This window comes from Cupressus sempervirens, chromosome 5 (genome assembly GCF_028749045.1).
Source record: "Cupressus sempervirens isolate cs-2001-9-10 chromosome 5, ASM2874904v1, whole genome shotgun sequence".
Classification (NCBI taxonomy): Eukaryota; Viridiplantae; Streptophyta; class Pinopsida; order Cupressales; family Cupressaceae; genus Cupressus; species Cupressus sempervirens.
In genome coordinates, this window is record NC_143122.1 from 934,252,750 (window position 1) to 934,270,769 (window position 18,020).

The window sequence follows — 18,020 nt, forward strand, 5'->3', positions numbered from 1 at the left end:
AATACAAAAATAAAAAAGTTGAAGATTAAAACATACATATAAAATTTACAATATTGTTTAAGAAACATGTTCAATAATTTTAATATTTTACAATTAAATTCAATTTATCAAATATGAAAAAAATCATTAAAAAAATTCATCAAAAAATTTATTATGAAAAATTAATAAGAAAAATGAAAAATAAAAAATGAAAAATAGCGACATCTCTAACAAATATTCTATTGACTAAATAAATTATAAAAACTTAAAAAACAATATAAATAGAGATCACAACACAAACATAATCTAATGTGGAGATCACAAAGTAATTATTTTTTAAATAAATAAGAAAATAAAAATAACAGTTAAAAATGGATATTTAAATTATAATCTTATGTGAACAAATTAGATTATTAATAATTTTTAACTTAAATAACATAATATTTACTAAAATCTTTTAAATAGATTAATAAATATTATTTATTTAAATTAAATTTATCAAATATGAAAAAAAATCATTTAAAAAAATCCATCAAAAACTCTATTATGAAAAATTAATAAGAGAAATAAAAAAATAATGTGTCTAATAAATATTCTATTGACTAAATAAATTATGAAAACTAAAGAATAATATTTAAAAAAAAAAATTAAACTAATATAAAAAAATTAAAATAATTTTAAAACTAAAATATAAATCAATTTTAAAAATAAAAAATTAACTTATGAGCTGAGTGAAGATCACAACTAATAAATTGAAAGAAAACAATAGTTAAAAGTGGAGATAACAACTAATAAATATCAAAACAAGAATTAAAAGTAGAGGGAGATAAAAAATGCTAATAAATAATTAATGGGAAGAATTTTCAATTTTTCGGTCAAACTCTTGCAAATTTTTTGTTAAAAATTTAATTTTCGGAAACAAAGTTCCTACAAATGGCCTATATGCTAAAAAAATATATTATGACTATGAACATACTCTCTCCACCTCATTTTAGTATAAATGGTCATTTATACTATCAAATCCCACATTTATAAACATATCCTTCGCATCTTCTTTTGATAAAATAAAATAAGGAGTCTAAAAATATTCTCGGGAAGCTATATATGCTAACTGGATAATGTCAGCCAATTGTAAAAAGACAACAGGCCAACGCGGTTCTTCCCTAAAAACAAAATAAATTGACAAAATACAAGAGGTGCGGGAGCCAAGTCAAAAACGAAAGGAAAACGAAGTCCGGTAATTCGAGAGCTTTTCAGGCGAAGCCTTTTAAAGACCTGCAGAACCAAAGCAGAATTCTTTTCTTCCACCCGCTGGCTCTAATCAGTGCGATTCAGACGCGAAAGCCCACTGAAAGAACGAAAACCTTCTGGAGGTCGGGGAAGTAAAAGAACAAGATCCATCAGTAGCGTGCTTTTCGACGGCCATCCGACGGTTGTTTTTCGCAAGCGCTTTCTTGGGTTTTCTCTGTGCTTCAGTTGGACAACGAAACTGGAGAGGCTACGGGGAGATCAGCAAAACAGTAGGTTTGGCAGTAATAAATACCAGGTAGGAATGTCCAAGCAGGGGAGCAATAGTAATGCTGCTACACATATTGATTCGCTGCCTGCTTCGAGGTATCCTGTTATGACACGCGGCGGGCATATGGGAGGAGGCCAGCACGGAGGCACTGCTAGTAACAATGCGCCAGTGCAGTCTTATGGCGGGCATCTTAGCGCTGGCGGTCGGCCCATGGGACCGAGGCCGTTCAACATGGGGCAATCTGCGCCTGTTTTAGGGCAGAAGAGGGATAGCAGCGGATTTTCAGTAGGTGGAGGCCCAAATTATAGTCCTGGACATGGTGGTGGTTCGCAAGGTAAGAGGGTTTTTTTCGCTTTGTTTTCTTTTTGTGCTGGCATTTTTTTTTCCAGTAAACGTTCACTGTTTCAATTTTAGCAATCGCTTTCACAGTGGTGTTAACGGAGTCTTCCGGAAATAGACTGTAGAAATACTTGTTTTTCTGTTTTCCGCTTATTCGTATTTTAGGGTTTTAGTAGGTTATCAATTAAACGTGATCCATTTAGAAATTTTCTGAGAGAACTGCGTGCATTGACGTCTAGGGCTACTGGACGTTTTGGAACCGTTTTTTGAATCAAATATTGATCCTGGAAGACTAAGGCCAAACTTTTTTTTTTTTTACGTGCTTGATTCATCCCGGTTAGACCGCGTAGGCAGGCTGTTGAGGTTAAGTTCATAATAAAAAGCTATGTGATCTGGACACACATGCAATTAATTATATGGATTGTAAATGAAGGAAATTCTGTTAGCGGTACTTTGTGATTGTACGGATAGCACGTAGAGGAAACTGTGTAAACAATACTTTGACGTATGAAGAGTGACTGAAGTGGATGTAAATTGGATTGCAGAATCCTTCCTTTATCAAAATATGATCTAAATATACAGGTAAATCAATTATACGGATTGCAAATGGAAGCGATTGTGTAAATAGTAGTTATGGATTGTATGTAGAGTATTTGGATGAGATTGTGTAAATCATAATTTGATGTATGAAGAATGCATGGATTTTTTTCTGTGTAAAAGACTTTTGAAGATGTAAATTGGATTTCAGAAGTCCTCTCAAAAAAAAAACTGAGTGAAAGAGAAATTATCTAGATTATTCATAGAATTCTTTTGAATCTTAGCTACCACAAACAGGAAAACGGAAACAGGAAATGTGACAGAAATGGTAGCTTGAATGCAGATAGGAGTTGGAGGCTGCACTAAGAAACCAATCAGAAATGGTTTTGGGATAGTCATTTTTTCAATAAGACATATACCATTTTAAACTACGTGGGAGTAATCTGGAGGCACGTTGTGTTTGATTCATTTTTTTTTTCCGTTTCCAAATAATGGTCATAGAGACTTATTTCAATCTATTTGACTTGGAAGGGTGCATTCTCTATTTCAATACTATATGATGCAGAGCAATGCCATCAACTAGGGACAATTGATCCCAAATTCACTTATAAGGTGCTCTTTCTCTCTTAATTCATCAACACCTTCCCTTCATAGTACTTCACAAAACACTCATATCTCCAATCCACTCAACAACATTCCATACACAACTCTGATTGCTTCTCAAGTCTGGTTACTTCTTCATGACTGATAACAATGTATCCTAACTTCACAAGACTCAACTAGCATGTCTTCCTTGCTGATCCTACAAATGACATTCTTAATTTACTTCAGTGCTCCATAACACCTATTTTCAATACCAACTTCATTCCACATATTGAACTCAGACTTTGGCTGTCCCCACAACCCATACCCTTCAATTAGACCTTTGCTCTGGTTTATCCCTTCCTATTGGCATTCGCTACTTCTCCTTACAACCTTAGGAATCCTTATCATCACACAATTCCAATCCTCTATTACGATAATAGATAGTCATCTATTATTAGTTAATGGTAATCTATTGTAAATATCTAGTTAGCTTTAGTTTGCTTTTGCTTTTTTAGCTTTCTCTGTTAGAATGGAATGTTTCTATTCTTTACGATTGTTTCCTAAGGAACATTGTGTTATTCTTTTGTATATAATGACCTTTCGGTCTCTGTTAATAACAAGCAAGTATTTACCAATTGCTTCGTAATATGGTATCAGAGCCAATACTTCAATTTTTTTTGAAAATTTTATAATTTCTTTTGAAATTATCTGCTCTAAATTTTTGAAATTATTTCCAATTTTTTTCTCTACAAACCGCCTAGGGTTTTTGCCTTGAGAAATTATTTTTGAATGTTGTTTAGGGTTTCATTTTTTCGAGGAAATCATCTGTGCACACTCGGATCTTGGCTAGGTCTGAAATTCTCGGTTTTTCTCCATACAATTTCTCTAAAATCGCAGCATTCACTTGAAAATCACGAGTTTTTGGATGTTCTCTTGCAACTCATACAAGTTCAGATCGTTTTTTCCTTGGGTGTTTTTCTGCATATCACGTATTTTTGCAAATTGCGACATTCAACCCTTGGAAAAGCTCACATTCAACCCTTGGAAAAGCTCACATTTTTGCTCTGCAACTTGCTTTTTTCTGAGGTCACGAGTTTGCCAAACACAACATTTTTGAGGGTGAAATCACGGTTTGTTTTGCCAACATTTTATTGCCTTTGCTGTCTTAGACAAAAATGCCCCTATTCAGAACAAATTCGGACAGTTTTTTTGCCTGCAACCATCATTTCTCTGTTGTTTTTGATCTTCATGGCCACTGACCTTTTTTTAGCTCGAAACCCCAGTTTTGAAGCTTGACAAAATATTCAGATTTCAGATTTTTGGTGGCTTTTTCGAGAGCTCAACTAGGTTGTCCTTTTTTTGGGTGCCTCATTTTTTGTGCCTCAATTTTCGAGCCAGAGGATCTAGAAAACGATACCATATTCTTTTTGGGTTTTTCGAGCTCTCTTTTGGGTTACTCCAAATTTTCTGGGTCTTTCGTTTTTTTGCCTCGAAGAATGTGCCTTCATAGATTTTCACATTTTTTTATTGAAAAATGTGCCATGGCATCTCTAACAAACATTCTGCTCGAGCACAACTCCAAATTCAATGGTCGAAATTATGGCACTTGGAAGTAGCGGATCATTGCAATTTTTGAATATTGGAACACTGATCAACTTGTACTGGGTGTTACGAATCGTTCGATTGCTTCGTATTTTGATCAGGATACATGGGATCCGAATAATCGGGAGGCAGTGATGCTTCTCAAATCAACCATGGCTGATGATGATCTTTCTTAGATTCCATTCGACAAGACAACTGCCGAGATTTGGACACATCTCAAAGGTCTTCATGAGACTTTTGACAAAGGCAAAGCTTTCTTTTTGAAGAACACTCTGTTTTCTATTGTCATGGATGAGCGAAGCTCACTCCAAGCACACTTGAATAGGATTCAGGAAATTTGTGATTAGTTACTTGCCATCGGTTGCAAGATGGAGGAAGAGGATATTGTGGTCTTCAACATTAGACTCTCAACATCACGTCTTCTGGTGTTGATTTAAAGTTCATTGATCTTTGCACACTTTTGCTTTAGCAAGATCGATGGAAACAACAATTCGGTAGCAGCTCTAGCTCCACCTCCACAGAACAAGCCTTTACTGCGAAATCCTTTTAGAAGGATAAAGGCAAGTTTCAATAGCCATCTTAGCAGAAGTCTTCTGCTCCAACATCAGATGGTTCTCGAAAGAAGAACATTGAATGCAACTATTGCCACAAGTTTGGACACATGAAGGTTGAATGTCGGAAACACTTAGCTACACAATCTAAGCGATTAGGTTTGCAAATCAAAGCGAACAGTGCAGAGCACACTAAGTAGGCAAAATCTACCTTTTACACTTTCGTGGCTAAAAGACTTGCAGATCATATGAAGGCGTCTGCTTGACACATTGATTCAGATGCCTCACGTCATTTCACTTACTGCAGAGATTGGTTTACTAACTACCAGCCTTATTCAAACTGTTATTTTTGGTGGTGGAGAAGAGTACACGGTTGTCAGCAAAGGCAACATTCAGATTCAGTTTGCTGGGAGGAATCTCATATTCCTTGATGCGTACTACGTTCCAGGGATGGAACTAAATCTACTCTCGGTCAGTTAGTTGCCACGACATTCTCCACACTTGGATGTCACCTTCAGTGCACCATCATTGATCGGGTGACTTAGTCTATTGTTGCAGTGGGTCTTGAGGATCATGGTCTTTTTAGACTTACTGATTTTGGTGATTCTCAGGACATAGTTATGACTACTCAGTGTTCTTTTGTCAACACACTTTAGCATCAACGATATGGGCACTTAAATGTGCATTATCTCTCACAACTTGCTCAGGATGAGCTTGTTCTTAGATTGCCAAAGATATAGACCCAACAACAACATTATACACCTTTCACCAGTTAACGACCCCCCACACCCCACTACAAAACAATGTAGTTGAACGTCGAAACATGATAATCACCAAGATGGGTTGATCCGTGCTCGAACACAGTCATGTTCCGAAGAAGTTTTGGGCAAAAGTAGTTAACACTAAAGTTTATCTGTTGAACTGGTCAAAGGTAAAACTTTGGAAGAGGCTTGGTCAGGTCGCAAGCCCAGAATCAGTCACATGAAGGTTTTTGCCTCCCTTGCTTTTGTTTGGATCCTTGATGCGTCACGCACCAAGTTGGATGCTAAGAGTTAGAAACTCATGCTTGTTGGATACAAGTCTTCACAAAGCTTATCGCTTGATCGATGTTGAGACATCTTGTCTCATCTATAGTCATGATATAGTCTTTGATGAACAACGAGGACCTTTCATACCTGCTTCTCCTATTTTTGATCTGGTATACCAGCCTATGAAGGCGCATGATTAGGCAGTTTGGCTTCCATTAGGTCCACCTGATGGGAGGGCTCCTGTAGCTCTAGTTATACTAGTGATTCCTGTACAGACACCTCCAGCTTCTCTTGCAAGATCACCTTGCTTTGTAGATGCTTCACCTGAGTTTGATCCAGATTCTTTTGATGAGGAACCTAATCATCAAGCATCTTCTGATACTAATGTTGGTCATTCTCCTATTTGGTCTAAGTGGTGGGCTAAGACACTTGCTAATCTTTGTGATGATGAGCTCATTGATGGAAGAATTGCTCGGAAAAAGAGCAAAACCACTGATTTTGTTAACTTTGCTCTCATGGCCAACATTCATAATGTGTTTGAACTGCATCGGGCATGGTACATCAAAATTGATCAGTACCTCAGTGATTAAGGCTTCAAGAGGAGTTCTTCAGACTCAAATCTGTACATCAAGACTACTGACAGTGGCATCATCCTTCTGGTTATTTATGTGGATGATCTAATTATCATTGGCAGTTCGACATCTTTGATTCAGGGAATCAAATAGAATCTATGCCAGTCTTTTGATATGACTGACCTTGGGCTCATGCATTATTGCCTAGTTGTTGAAGTTTGCAATAGTCTTCTGGTATATTCATCTCTTAGTCCAAATATGCTAGGGCCCTGTTAGACAAATTCCGTATGTAGGATTGCAAGCCTGCATCTACACCTATGGAGAAAGGTCTCAAGTTATTCGCAAACTTTGATTCTCCTTTCGTTGATGATACTACATACATGCAATTAGTAGGCAACGTCATCTACCTCTTTGCTACTAGGCTTGATATCAGCTTCGCAGTCAGCTACATTTCACACTTTATGACAACTCCTAAGGCTGATCATTGGATGGCAGCAAAGAGTGTGCTTCGTTATGTGAAGGGCAGTTCAAATTATGGACTTCTGTACTCTTGAAGTTCTAATGCTAAACTCAGTGGGTTCATTGATTCATATTGGGTAGGCTCTATTGATGATAAAAAGTCAACGTTTGGATATTTGTTTAGTTTGGGATCCGGTGTAGTCACATGGACCAGTAAGAAGCAACAAGCAGTTTCTCTCCTCTCTACAGAGGCCAAATGCATAGGAATTGTTAAAGCAGGATGTGAAGTGTAATGTCCCCACTCCTTAGGAAAAATTTACCTATAACAATTATTAGCAACATAGTTTATTAATATCTAGGAATGTCACTATTTCTACACATCCTTAAGGATTCCTTTAATCAGACTTCCTAACCCTCTGTGAGGATACCCTGTGTTTCGAGGAATGGTCTTCGATTATTTGACTTTCTTTCTTGAAACTACCTTTCAACTCAGGCTTCATAATCCTCTATGGAGACCCCTTGTGTTCCTTGGAATGATCATTGGTTAGTTAACTATCATATTTGAAGGTCATCTCTAAAAGGTCTATAGGTTCCTTAACAAATCCACTACATTTCCCTTCTAAAGGTTCATATTATTTTGAATTTTTCACTATATTTGAAATGGTCTACATTCATTACTATAACTAGCTATTTCTACTTTAAATTCTTAAATTATAAATCATATAAACTAAGTAATAATAATATTACTCCATATTAAAGATACTACCAATACTAAATATTCCTTACAATTAAATATTCTCAAGTATAATAACTATGACTAAATAGTCATAATAATATCATTTCTATGACATATGTACTTGCTGACCGTTGGTGACATGGGAACCTGACTCAACGTATGGCAGTTTCTTTCCTACATAATCATTCTTCTCCCCTACCCTTATATAAAGGGAAGTGCTTGATGTGACAAGGTGAACCCTCCTCGACGAGTGTAGAGTATGATTGGTGGTCTTTTGTACTATTCGACCACTTCTCTTCCTCACGTGATTGGTCTTTGCGCAATGATGTGGATATGCTCGAGTGTATGTGGATTGCTTCCTCGATGGCCAATCATAGCGTTGTAAGGAGCCCGACTTGCGTACTATGTTAATCTTTGGATTTCCAAACTTTCCTACACTTGACTAGGTGGCAGTCGATATATATCTTTTTGTGGTCTTTCCTTCTTCCTACGTAGTGTATGTCCTTTGATTAGATGTATTCCCCTATTTATATGTGGGAATGGATATGTGTTGCGACCCGTCATTAGATATATATTTATAATGTTAATCAAGTGTATTTCCCTTAACATAGTATAATATAAGTGGCTTAGTTATTGCCTTTATTTATTGATTAAGTAGTAAATTTAATTAGGAGTTATACTTAACAATTCATATGTAAATATAATTGATTGTATTGAATAATTTTGTACAATTAGAAACTTGGATATTAAATAATTATATATGTATATATTAAATGTAGTATTATTGGTACATTTAACAATTATATCTTATGACTAGATATAGTATTTGATTTATCATAACATATATGTCATAATTGATTAATATATGAAATATTTTTATGAATTTGGGCTCATGACATGAAGCTGTTTTGCTTTGTCGGATGCTTGGGGATATGCAGATGTCACCAAGGACTGACTACTCTGTTTGTTGATAATGAAGGCGTTATCAAGTTAGCATGAAATTCGGTCTTCCATGAACAAACCAAGGATGTGGATGTTCACTGTCATTACATACGATAGCTGGTTGAAGACGGGACTATATATTTGCAGTATGTTCCTACCACAATTAGACTGTAGACATTCTCACCAAGCCTCTTAGTCCTGATAAGTTTGTCAAATTCAGAGGACAGTTTGGTGTTCTAGATAGATTAACCATTAAGGTAGGGTATTACGATGATAGATAGTCATCTATTATTAGTTAATGGTAATCTATTGTAAATATCTAGTTAGCTTTAGTTTGCATTCGCTTTTTTAGCTTTCTCTGTTATAATAGAATGTTTCTATTCTTTATGATCGTTTAATTCTTTTGTATATAATGACCATCTACCATAATAACCATCAGCAAATGTAGTCAAGGAGGGAGAAACATGGGCGTGCATATAAAAGGCTTCTGAAATTAGTTTAGGAGTTACACCTGAGAGATGCATGTACAATTCTTACATCGTTTAATTCTTTTGTATATAATGACCTTTCGGTCTCTGTTAATAACAAGCAAGTATTTGCCAATTACTTCGTATTATCCTCAAAACGCCTACCCAATCCAACTTTGGCCCATCCCAAGTTACATAACTTATTTTCACTGTCACTATGACAGTCATTCCTCTTTTCCTCTGAGCCAGTCCTCTTAACACCCTTAACTGTGCATCTCTTGCTCCCAGGGCCCATACTCTTAACACATTTTAACACTCTCCTTAACACATTCTAATCTACCATATCCATTACAAATACTCATTTGATCAAATATATATCCCAAATTATGTGTTCTTTGATGCTGCAGTTTGATGCAACAGATCAGACAAATTACTCAATCAAAAGCATGTGATTTTTATTGCATGGAAGTCTGTATAACACACATGAATATAAGACAATTTATTCACCACTACTCTACCAATTTTAGGCTTGTTTCCATGTGTGAAAATGCAATACTACTTTTTTGTTTGCTTACTGCTTACCCTAACCTGAGGGTTTGCCCTTCACACAAAAATTCAAATATCTCTTTCAAAATCAATTGGATTTGAATGGGACAAAAACAAATATAACGAGTATTAAGTCCATCTAAACCAAACGAAAATGGTTCAAGATTCAGAATATTCATGATGGAAAATAAATGAAATCTGACTGTTACACAGGATAGAAATATAGAGATTATGCAGAAAACTCTTCCTTATTGAAATCAGAACTCATTACACCCGACCATCCTTTCTTTTGGGACATAATTACACTGTAAAAGTACTGGTAAACCTAAATAAAGACCGCAGTTATCTTATTTACTGAATACTGATTTTGTTGTCCTTTTCTGCAAGTTCAATTGATCAGTGTCATAAATTTGATATTCAGATTTAAGGAGTTTATTTTGGGATAAAGGCCTTTTTGTCTTTGTGATGTAGGGGACTCTCCTTAATACCATAAACTCATAACAAAAACAAAGAAACAACAACAAATGCGAGAAACAAAATATGAACTTCTTATTATCGTCGCAAATGTGGAATTACAAAATTCTTAATTACAATATGCTAACCCAAATGGGCGCTTTCATTACAGTAATCTGCAAGACAGTGCTACGACCCAAAGCTGTCCTAGACAATGTTTGGGCCTTTCTTAAATAGGCAGTTTTATGCCGCCCGGGAAGGTTCTAGATGCTCAATATGACCTAGGGCCGACAGTCCCTAACAATACACATAGAGTCAGCCAAATACATCTTTGACAAATTATTTTAGAAATTTCGGTAGCCCAACTTCCGAAGGCCATAACTCACGATTTTTTTGCAAATTTTTCCATAAAAAATCCACAATAACTTCTCCAATACTTAAGCTGGAGCAATGCGATTTTTATGGTAGGCTTATATCTCTAAAATGAACCCTCTTGTAAAAAATGAGAACATTTCGAGCTCGTATGACAAACTCACTAAAAATAGCAAGTTCCCATAAATAGTAACCACCCTGTCTACTAGTTCTTATTAAAATAGAAAAGGCTGAAAATAAAATATTTTTCGGTGATGCAAGATTGCCCTTACACCCAGGATGCTCCTGCATCACTTTGATATTTGATGCCGATATAGAACGATTGTATGTTTCTTATCGTCTATCTCATATATATAGCCCTTGAAAAGAGCGGTCATGACTATTGATTAGGGAGGAGACATGATGTTTCATTCTAACTTATGATTCGTTCCGATCCTTAATCAGAAGTTTGACAAACTAATTTATACAAGCCACGATTAGAGACAACTAATGGAGATCGATCAATTATAAAGGTTAATGCAGGATTGAACTCGAGATAATAGACGGGTTTCATACCTAGGAAAATGCTTTCAGTCATAACACTGTTGAAGAATCAAGATGATGGTAAATGTAGTATGGTCATTAGATTTAGCATTCTCTTGTCCTGACCGACACTACTAATTTTAACAACACTTTTAAATGTGTCTCCACCTGTTCCAACAAGCATAACTCCCTAACCACTGATATAAACCAATTTTTGATTGTTTGGTATGCCTCTAAACATTTTGTCAACTTGACAACTCTCAGTTTTCAACTTCTGAACTTTGATTATTCTTGTATCCAAAGATTGGATTGCTATTCCCATTACATTAATATGGTCAATTGAGGCCTTGAGAAACATAAAAATTCAATCAGACCTGATTACCTCTTGAAGCCCTTCAATGACCCAATAGGCCTAGTTTGCCTATTGTAGCAATTTTTAACAATTTGATTACAATTGGATCAACATGAGCTAATATGGCTTTAATAGCCTTTATTACATCATAAAATGGTCATGTAGACCTTATTGTATTCCATGCCTTAATGTATCCTCCATTGAGACCTTATGGCGAACCTTGTGTATTAGGTGCTTTTGCACCACTATAGCTTTTGGGTCACATGTGATGTATCCGTATTTTGCAGCCACTGCCAAGGTACCAAATCGGGTGCTGATTTGAATACAAGTAGAAGGATTGGGTGCACAAATATTTTTTGGGGGCTTTTGGATGCATTTGGGTATGTTTTTATATAAATATATACATATGTTTTAAATTATATTTATATATTATATACAAAAAATTCAGAGTTAAATCATTTGATTGTATGATACTTTATCATTGATCAAGATAAATATTAAATGCCAATTGATAGCTCACAAATATTCAAATAAGCTGTATCATATATGTCTATGTTCATGGATCCAATGAAAACCAGAAATTCATTGCAATTACAAAATCAAAATGTGTTCATGATTCAATGTTCATCAACCAGGATTCACTAATTAGAATAATAAGGATTATCAAAAAAATTCTTCATCTTCAGGTTCAGCTGCTGCAACTTCAAGATCATTTGAACCCAAAGCAGTTCTGATTGTACTAGATGAACCATGTGTTGGGATGTAATTATCATCACCATAATTTGTAGTGAGTCTAGTAGGATACTCAATAGTTGCCTTCAAGTTGGCACAACTAGGGGCCACATGCCAAAGCTTTGCTGCCCCATCCTTGTAGTTTGACAAAAGACATAAGTTGGATTGAGTATAGAGACCAAAGTCTTCAGCTTTTTTAGAGCCCAACCAGATTATGCTTCAGTGAGTGGATAAATGAGCTTGTACTCTAGTTTTGTTCAGTGACAAAAGAACCTCCAACCTAGACCATGGTCTTCAAATTGAAAATAAAAAATGCAAAGCAAACTAAAGAATTAAGTGCTAAATTGTAGAATACAAGTGGTTAATAAAACCAAAAAAACTTACCGGTGAGGGGATCTTGATTGGAAGAGGTTGTAGGTGCTTAAATGGCTGACCATAGACTTAACACCACATGATAGCTTCTATGTTGTATTGGCACTTAATAGCTATTGGATTGTGATTACTTCTTGAGGCAAATAAGCCACATTTTGTCTTGGTTTTTTGTGCACTTCTCCATCTGGGAAGAGTCTTTCAAACGATTTCTTGCACTCATTAGCAACTTCTTCATTTGCATGTGGTGTTACTCGATTTGGTATAGTAAGTACTTCAATTCTATAGTATTTTAGAGATGGGTCATATGCAAGGGGGTGGTCATCTTTTCCCAATGATGATGAATCATTGTTTCCACCTTATTGCATAAGGTTTCACATTTTATGAAGTCATTCTCACGTGTTTGTATGGCAATTTCTACCTTCTCTACCATTGTGTTTGTTCCATCATAGACATCCCCCAAATGAGGTGCATCTGTATCATGTTATTGGAGCATAGTTATGATACACTCGGTGAAATCCAACACACATTGCTTATGAGCCCACCAACTTTCATCCAAGACCATGTATTGACCTTTTGTGCTCTTTTTGAATGTGAAGCCTCCTTCCATACACCCATTGGTTGGAAATAAACATTTGGCTCAATGCCTCTTGCATCTTGAGAAGTTGTTTCATAGCAATAGTATGAGGTGCAAATTTTGTATCAACAACCTAAGTAAGTTAATAACATAATGCCAACAATTGAACATGACATAAAATTTATTAAAATTAAATAAATAAATTAATATAGTAATTATGATTTAGGATTCACCTTCAACAACTCCAATTTCGAGAAAGATTTGAATATTGATTGTCATATTTGGTGGTTCATCACAAACATCTGAATCTCCTCCCCCTTTTGGTATGTTTGTTTCATCCACTCTATTTGGGTGCCAATTTGTTGAATCACCAAGTTGATGGAGTGTATGGTGCATGATTTTCAAAAAATCTGGTCATATTGGCCCTCAACCAAAGCATCCACACCCCTAATGTTTTTTTTTATTGTTTGTGATTGCTGGGACCATATTCTCACTACCCACCATCTCTATGGCCTCAATGAGAATTCTGGATATGAATTGTGCATCTTTCACTTTCCCTTCACAATCAACTATCCTAAAAAACATTGCTCCTTCGGGGATGCTACAGTAACATTATTTAGTGGATCGTTTTTGGTATCTTTCCATATATCAGAAATAATAGAATCACTCAAAGTTACAATAGAAGCACTCAAAGCTTTCCATGAATCCTAAGTGGTTGAAGATATCTCTCTATAGAAGTCTTCTCTTTTTGCAATATAGTGGTACACACCTTTTCATACCTAGGGCTTTTGTAACTGACCAATGCACTATTGATGACTGCCACTATCTCCTTCGAGTATAGAGGCAACACCCAATGGCTTGATAAGCAAGCTCTCTTGCCTTTATTTTAAATGTCGTGTACAATGGACCTCTTTTGCATGTGATAATTTTACTTCTTCGTCTTCCACTTCTGGTATAGGCAAGAATGGATGTTTGGAGGATACAACTAGCTCAGTTGGTAACTACATTTTTGTCTTTCTAGATGGACCAACATAAAAAGTTTTTTTTTGATATTTTAACCAATCTATCAACCTCTTCTTGTTCTTTGTTGAATTTTTCGGATCACTACAAATGTAATCGTATTACCTTCTTGGTATATGCTTTCCAAATGGCAGCCATCTCTCTTATATTAGATGAAATATGAATAGACACGTTCCTTCATGGGAAATGTCTATTCATTGGTTTTTAATATAATAGTTTATTTAACACACACACATATATTTGTATATATATAAATATCACATCACATATATATAATTTTTTAGTGAGTTTTATCTGACTGGAACTAGACTTACGTTAACACTCCCTCTTAGTTGGGGAGGATAAATACATGACCATATGTTACCTTAATGTAATACAAGAATATCACATTTGATATCATGAGCATTGGCCTCCAAAATATCAACAAATGATATTCACCAAATACTCTCAATAATGATATTGGGAGTAAATGGCCTCTAAATGTCATCTCATATGACATTCACCAGGTATTGTTTGAGCAATAGCTTCCTAAATGTCATGTCATATGATATTCACCAAATACTTTGTTTAATGTCCTCTCGAACATCAATTTGCATAACATTCAGCATGTACTCAAAATGTTCATAAGGTATGTGCAAACACATTTTCATGATGCTTATCATATGAACATCCACCATGCAAAGTATAATCTATCATGATCTGCATAGACATCGTAAGATATCCATCATAATAGAAAATCAAGTTATTGTAAGATCGTCACCTTTCAATAACTTTTGTAAACACAAGTGATAATCATTTGGAAGTTAGTCACTTGCTCATGATGTACACACGGGGCATGCCCAAATAGTCGTGAAGTAGATTCATGAATTACAGTTCTCTTGATTGCTACAATTTATTGATCACTGGAGAATCCATCTCAGCATGGCCTACTCCCTCTAAATTAATACGATTGAGATCACTGAAGGTTGACTGAACCATATCCTCTGTCTGCTCCCTCTCTTTCCAAGGTTGCCTCTAATGAAGTGTTGGACTCCTTTTTCTTGCAAGAAGATTCTCAGTGGAAAGAAAAGATCAAGGCAAATAGCTCTCATAGTACATTATAAAAATAAAAATAAAAGAGAGACTATGAGTAGTTTAAATGTTATTTTCAAGGAGAGTGAGAACTTATCCGTACATCAATTTCCTCGATGTAAATTTCTCCAATGAGGACTCATATACATCAAATCTGAAAATGCCTCCATATAAGCATTCAAAATACTTATTTACCATTTTCCTATTTCTCTACTTGTCTGATTGATTACTCCATGGATATGCAGTGGGTCATGAGGCTCTTCTTCATCATATGTTGAAAACGTGTGCTTTCATAGGTATGCTATTTGGTAATTAACTCATATATATTGCTCTTTGAAGGATCTTTTAGTGGATTGCATGAAGGTCCTTGTTTGCACAATTGGGAGTCACGGGTCTTACCCTACCGTGTAGCACCCCTTTTGTGACTTGGCCAATGTGGCGGCTCTACCCACTTTACACAAGTCTTTGATATGATTTGGCCATTTTGATTTATCTCTCTTATGGTCCAACCCCACGCATTCACAAGTTTCCTTGATAATCGAATGATGCATATGTCAAAGTCTTCGTTGGCTGTATTTAAGAAACCTTCCACCTTATTGGTCATTGTCTGACTGACTGCTTTTGCCCACAAATTATCAATTTCTTGTCTTCCAATACTTATTCACTTTTCAACTCACTAGATATTACCCTTAGTCCATATCTGGTGGCGTTCATAAACTATTGCCATGTACTTGTTATGAAACAATAATAAACTTCTAAAATAGGTATTCCAACTCAGTTGTAGCTGCTGTTCCAAGGTAGGAAAACTTCCATATATCCCCTCATTTCTTTTCGCACCTTTCTCCCATTTTGTTTTATATTCCCCTCTCTATGAGTAATATACATATTTCTTGCCTGATGATGTGGGCTCTACCTTTGGTGTTTGTCTGCTTCTATAACTTATGCCCTGCGTAACTTGGTTCTGAGTGGTCCTTTGATAAAATGGCACCTCTGGTTCATACCAGCGCTCGACAATTTGTGTTTGGATGAGATGGATATAATACCTGTGAACTCTTTATTCTTGATCACTGTTTCAATGCGATCGATATTTCCCTACTGTTATTAAGATTCAAGGAATTAAACTTAAATGCAATTGTTTGCGTGTCTGACTGCGCTCCACTATTGCCAATGGTAAGTAGTGCCAAATTGTTTCAGCATATTTTTATTTGTGTTCATTCGTAGTCTAGCTCTGATACAATGTTGAATTTCTCGGATTGCTGCAAATGTAATTGTATTGCCTTCTTGGTATATGCTTTCCAAATGGAAGCCATCCGATGAAATATGGATAGACATGTCCCTTCATATAAATATCACATCTCATATATATACATATCTTTAGTGAGTTCTATCCGGCTGAAACTACACTAACATTAACATTCTTTTTACAAATCCTGCTATTTGTGGAGGAGTCATCCCCTTCTTATCTTTGCATTTGCACATTTCCATCCTTTTACAAGAAGGGCTCATAAAGTGAAGTTCAACTCAAGTACAATAGCTATTAAATGGTTTACTATCACAATTATTACACTTCAAAATGTATGACCCACCTCCTGCAACCTATGATATTCTTGTGGTATGGCTCCGTAAAGGAGATCCTACATCAAATTTGAAATTATCTGCTTCTTGCCCTCTCACTGAACTGTTACTACTGACCATTATTGCACTATGCAATCTGATTTCCTGCTGTTATAAGAAATTACAAAAAATTATGTAAGAAAAAAGTAAAAACATCAAGCATAGTAGTGCAAAAAAATATACAAAAGCATTAAAAAACTTGAAAAATATTAATCAAAATCACAAAAAATTCATTAAAAGCCTCAAGAATATGGTCAAATGCTTACATTGGATGCTTAGATCTCATCCGTGGAAGCTAGCTAGCACCCTATGAACAATCCTCTTTGAAAATAATCAGTTGTCCTTCAAAATGCCAAAATGAAGACCAGATGAGAAGAGAGCAAAATAACAAATAAAATTAGATGCAAAAACAATGAATGGTCTCCATTAGGGATTAGGGTTTAGTGGTAAAAAAATAATAAAAAATGTTTATTGGCACTTGTTTAAACTTTAAGTGATTTTTTTTCACTTAATAAAGTTTTTTTGGTTCTGTGTGTCTGGGTTCTTGCGGATGCTCTTGGGTGTGCATGGAAGCTCACAGATAGTGTTAAATCTCCTTGTGGATTCCTCTGGATGCTTCTGGTGTGCTCTCCATATTCCAATATGCAGGGATGCACATCTGGAGGCATCGACTTTTAAGCTCCCTGTGGGATTCTGGGAGCCTTTGCCACACATCCGCCTTTGCTTCGCCACACATTCACTTCTGCCTCCAGCTGCTGGACATGCACATTTGGAAACATAACTAAAATGATATAATCACTGATAATTTATCTAAGTTACTGGTTTGGGATTTTGATTCATTCTAATATTTTTCCATGCATTCACACAACTGCATTCAGCTGTACACTATATATCCAGAATATTAAATGTGTTCAAAAAATTGAAACTTCAAAATTTTGAATAAAATGTTCAAAATCAAGTAAGTAGAACTGCTGAAAATTGATGATTCAATGCCATTTTTCAAATGTTAAAGATAAATCTAAATGGTTTTTGTATAGTGAATAGATACAATTCATCATAGTGCATTTCATTGAGAG

General features: G+C 35.5%; 1 protein-coding gene across 7 annotated transcripts in view; it reads left to right on the forward strand.

Moving 5' to 3' along the window:
* The first annotated feature begins 820 nt into the window (after window positions 1-820).
* The window catches only part of FCA (flowering time control protein FCA), an 84,300-nt gene continuing 67,100 nt past the window's right edge, over window positions 821-18,020 (forward strand). For all 7 annotated transcript variants that reach the window (XM_089832965.1, XM_089832966.1, XM_089832969.1 and 4 more), the window contains exon 1: window positions 821-1,832. In XM_089832965.1, the coding sequence (XP_089689091.1) occupies window positions 1,532-1,832 (301 nt within the window). In that variant the 5' untranslated portion in view covers window positions 821-1,531. The remainder of the gene's footprint in view (window positions 1,833-18,020) is intronic.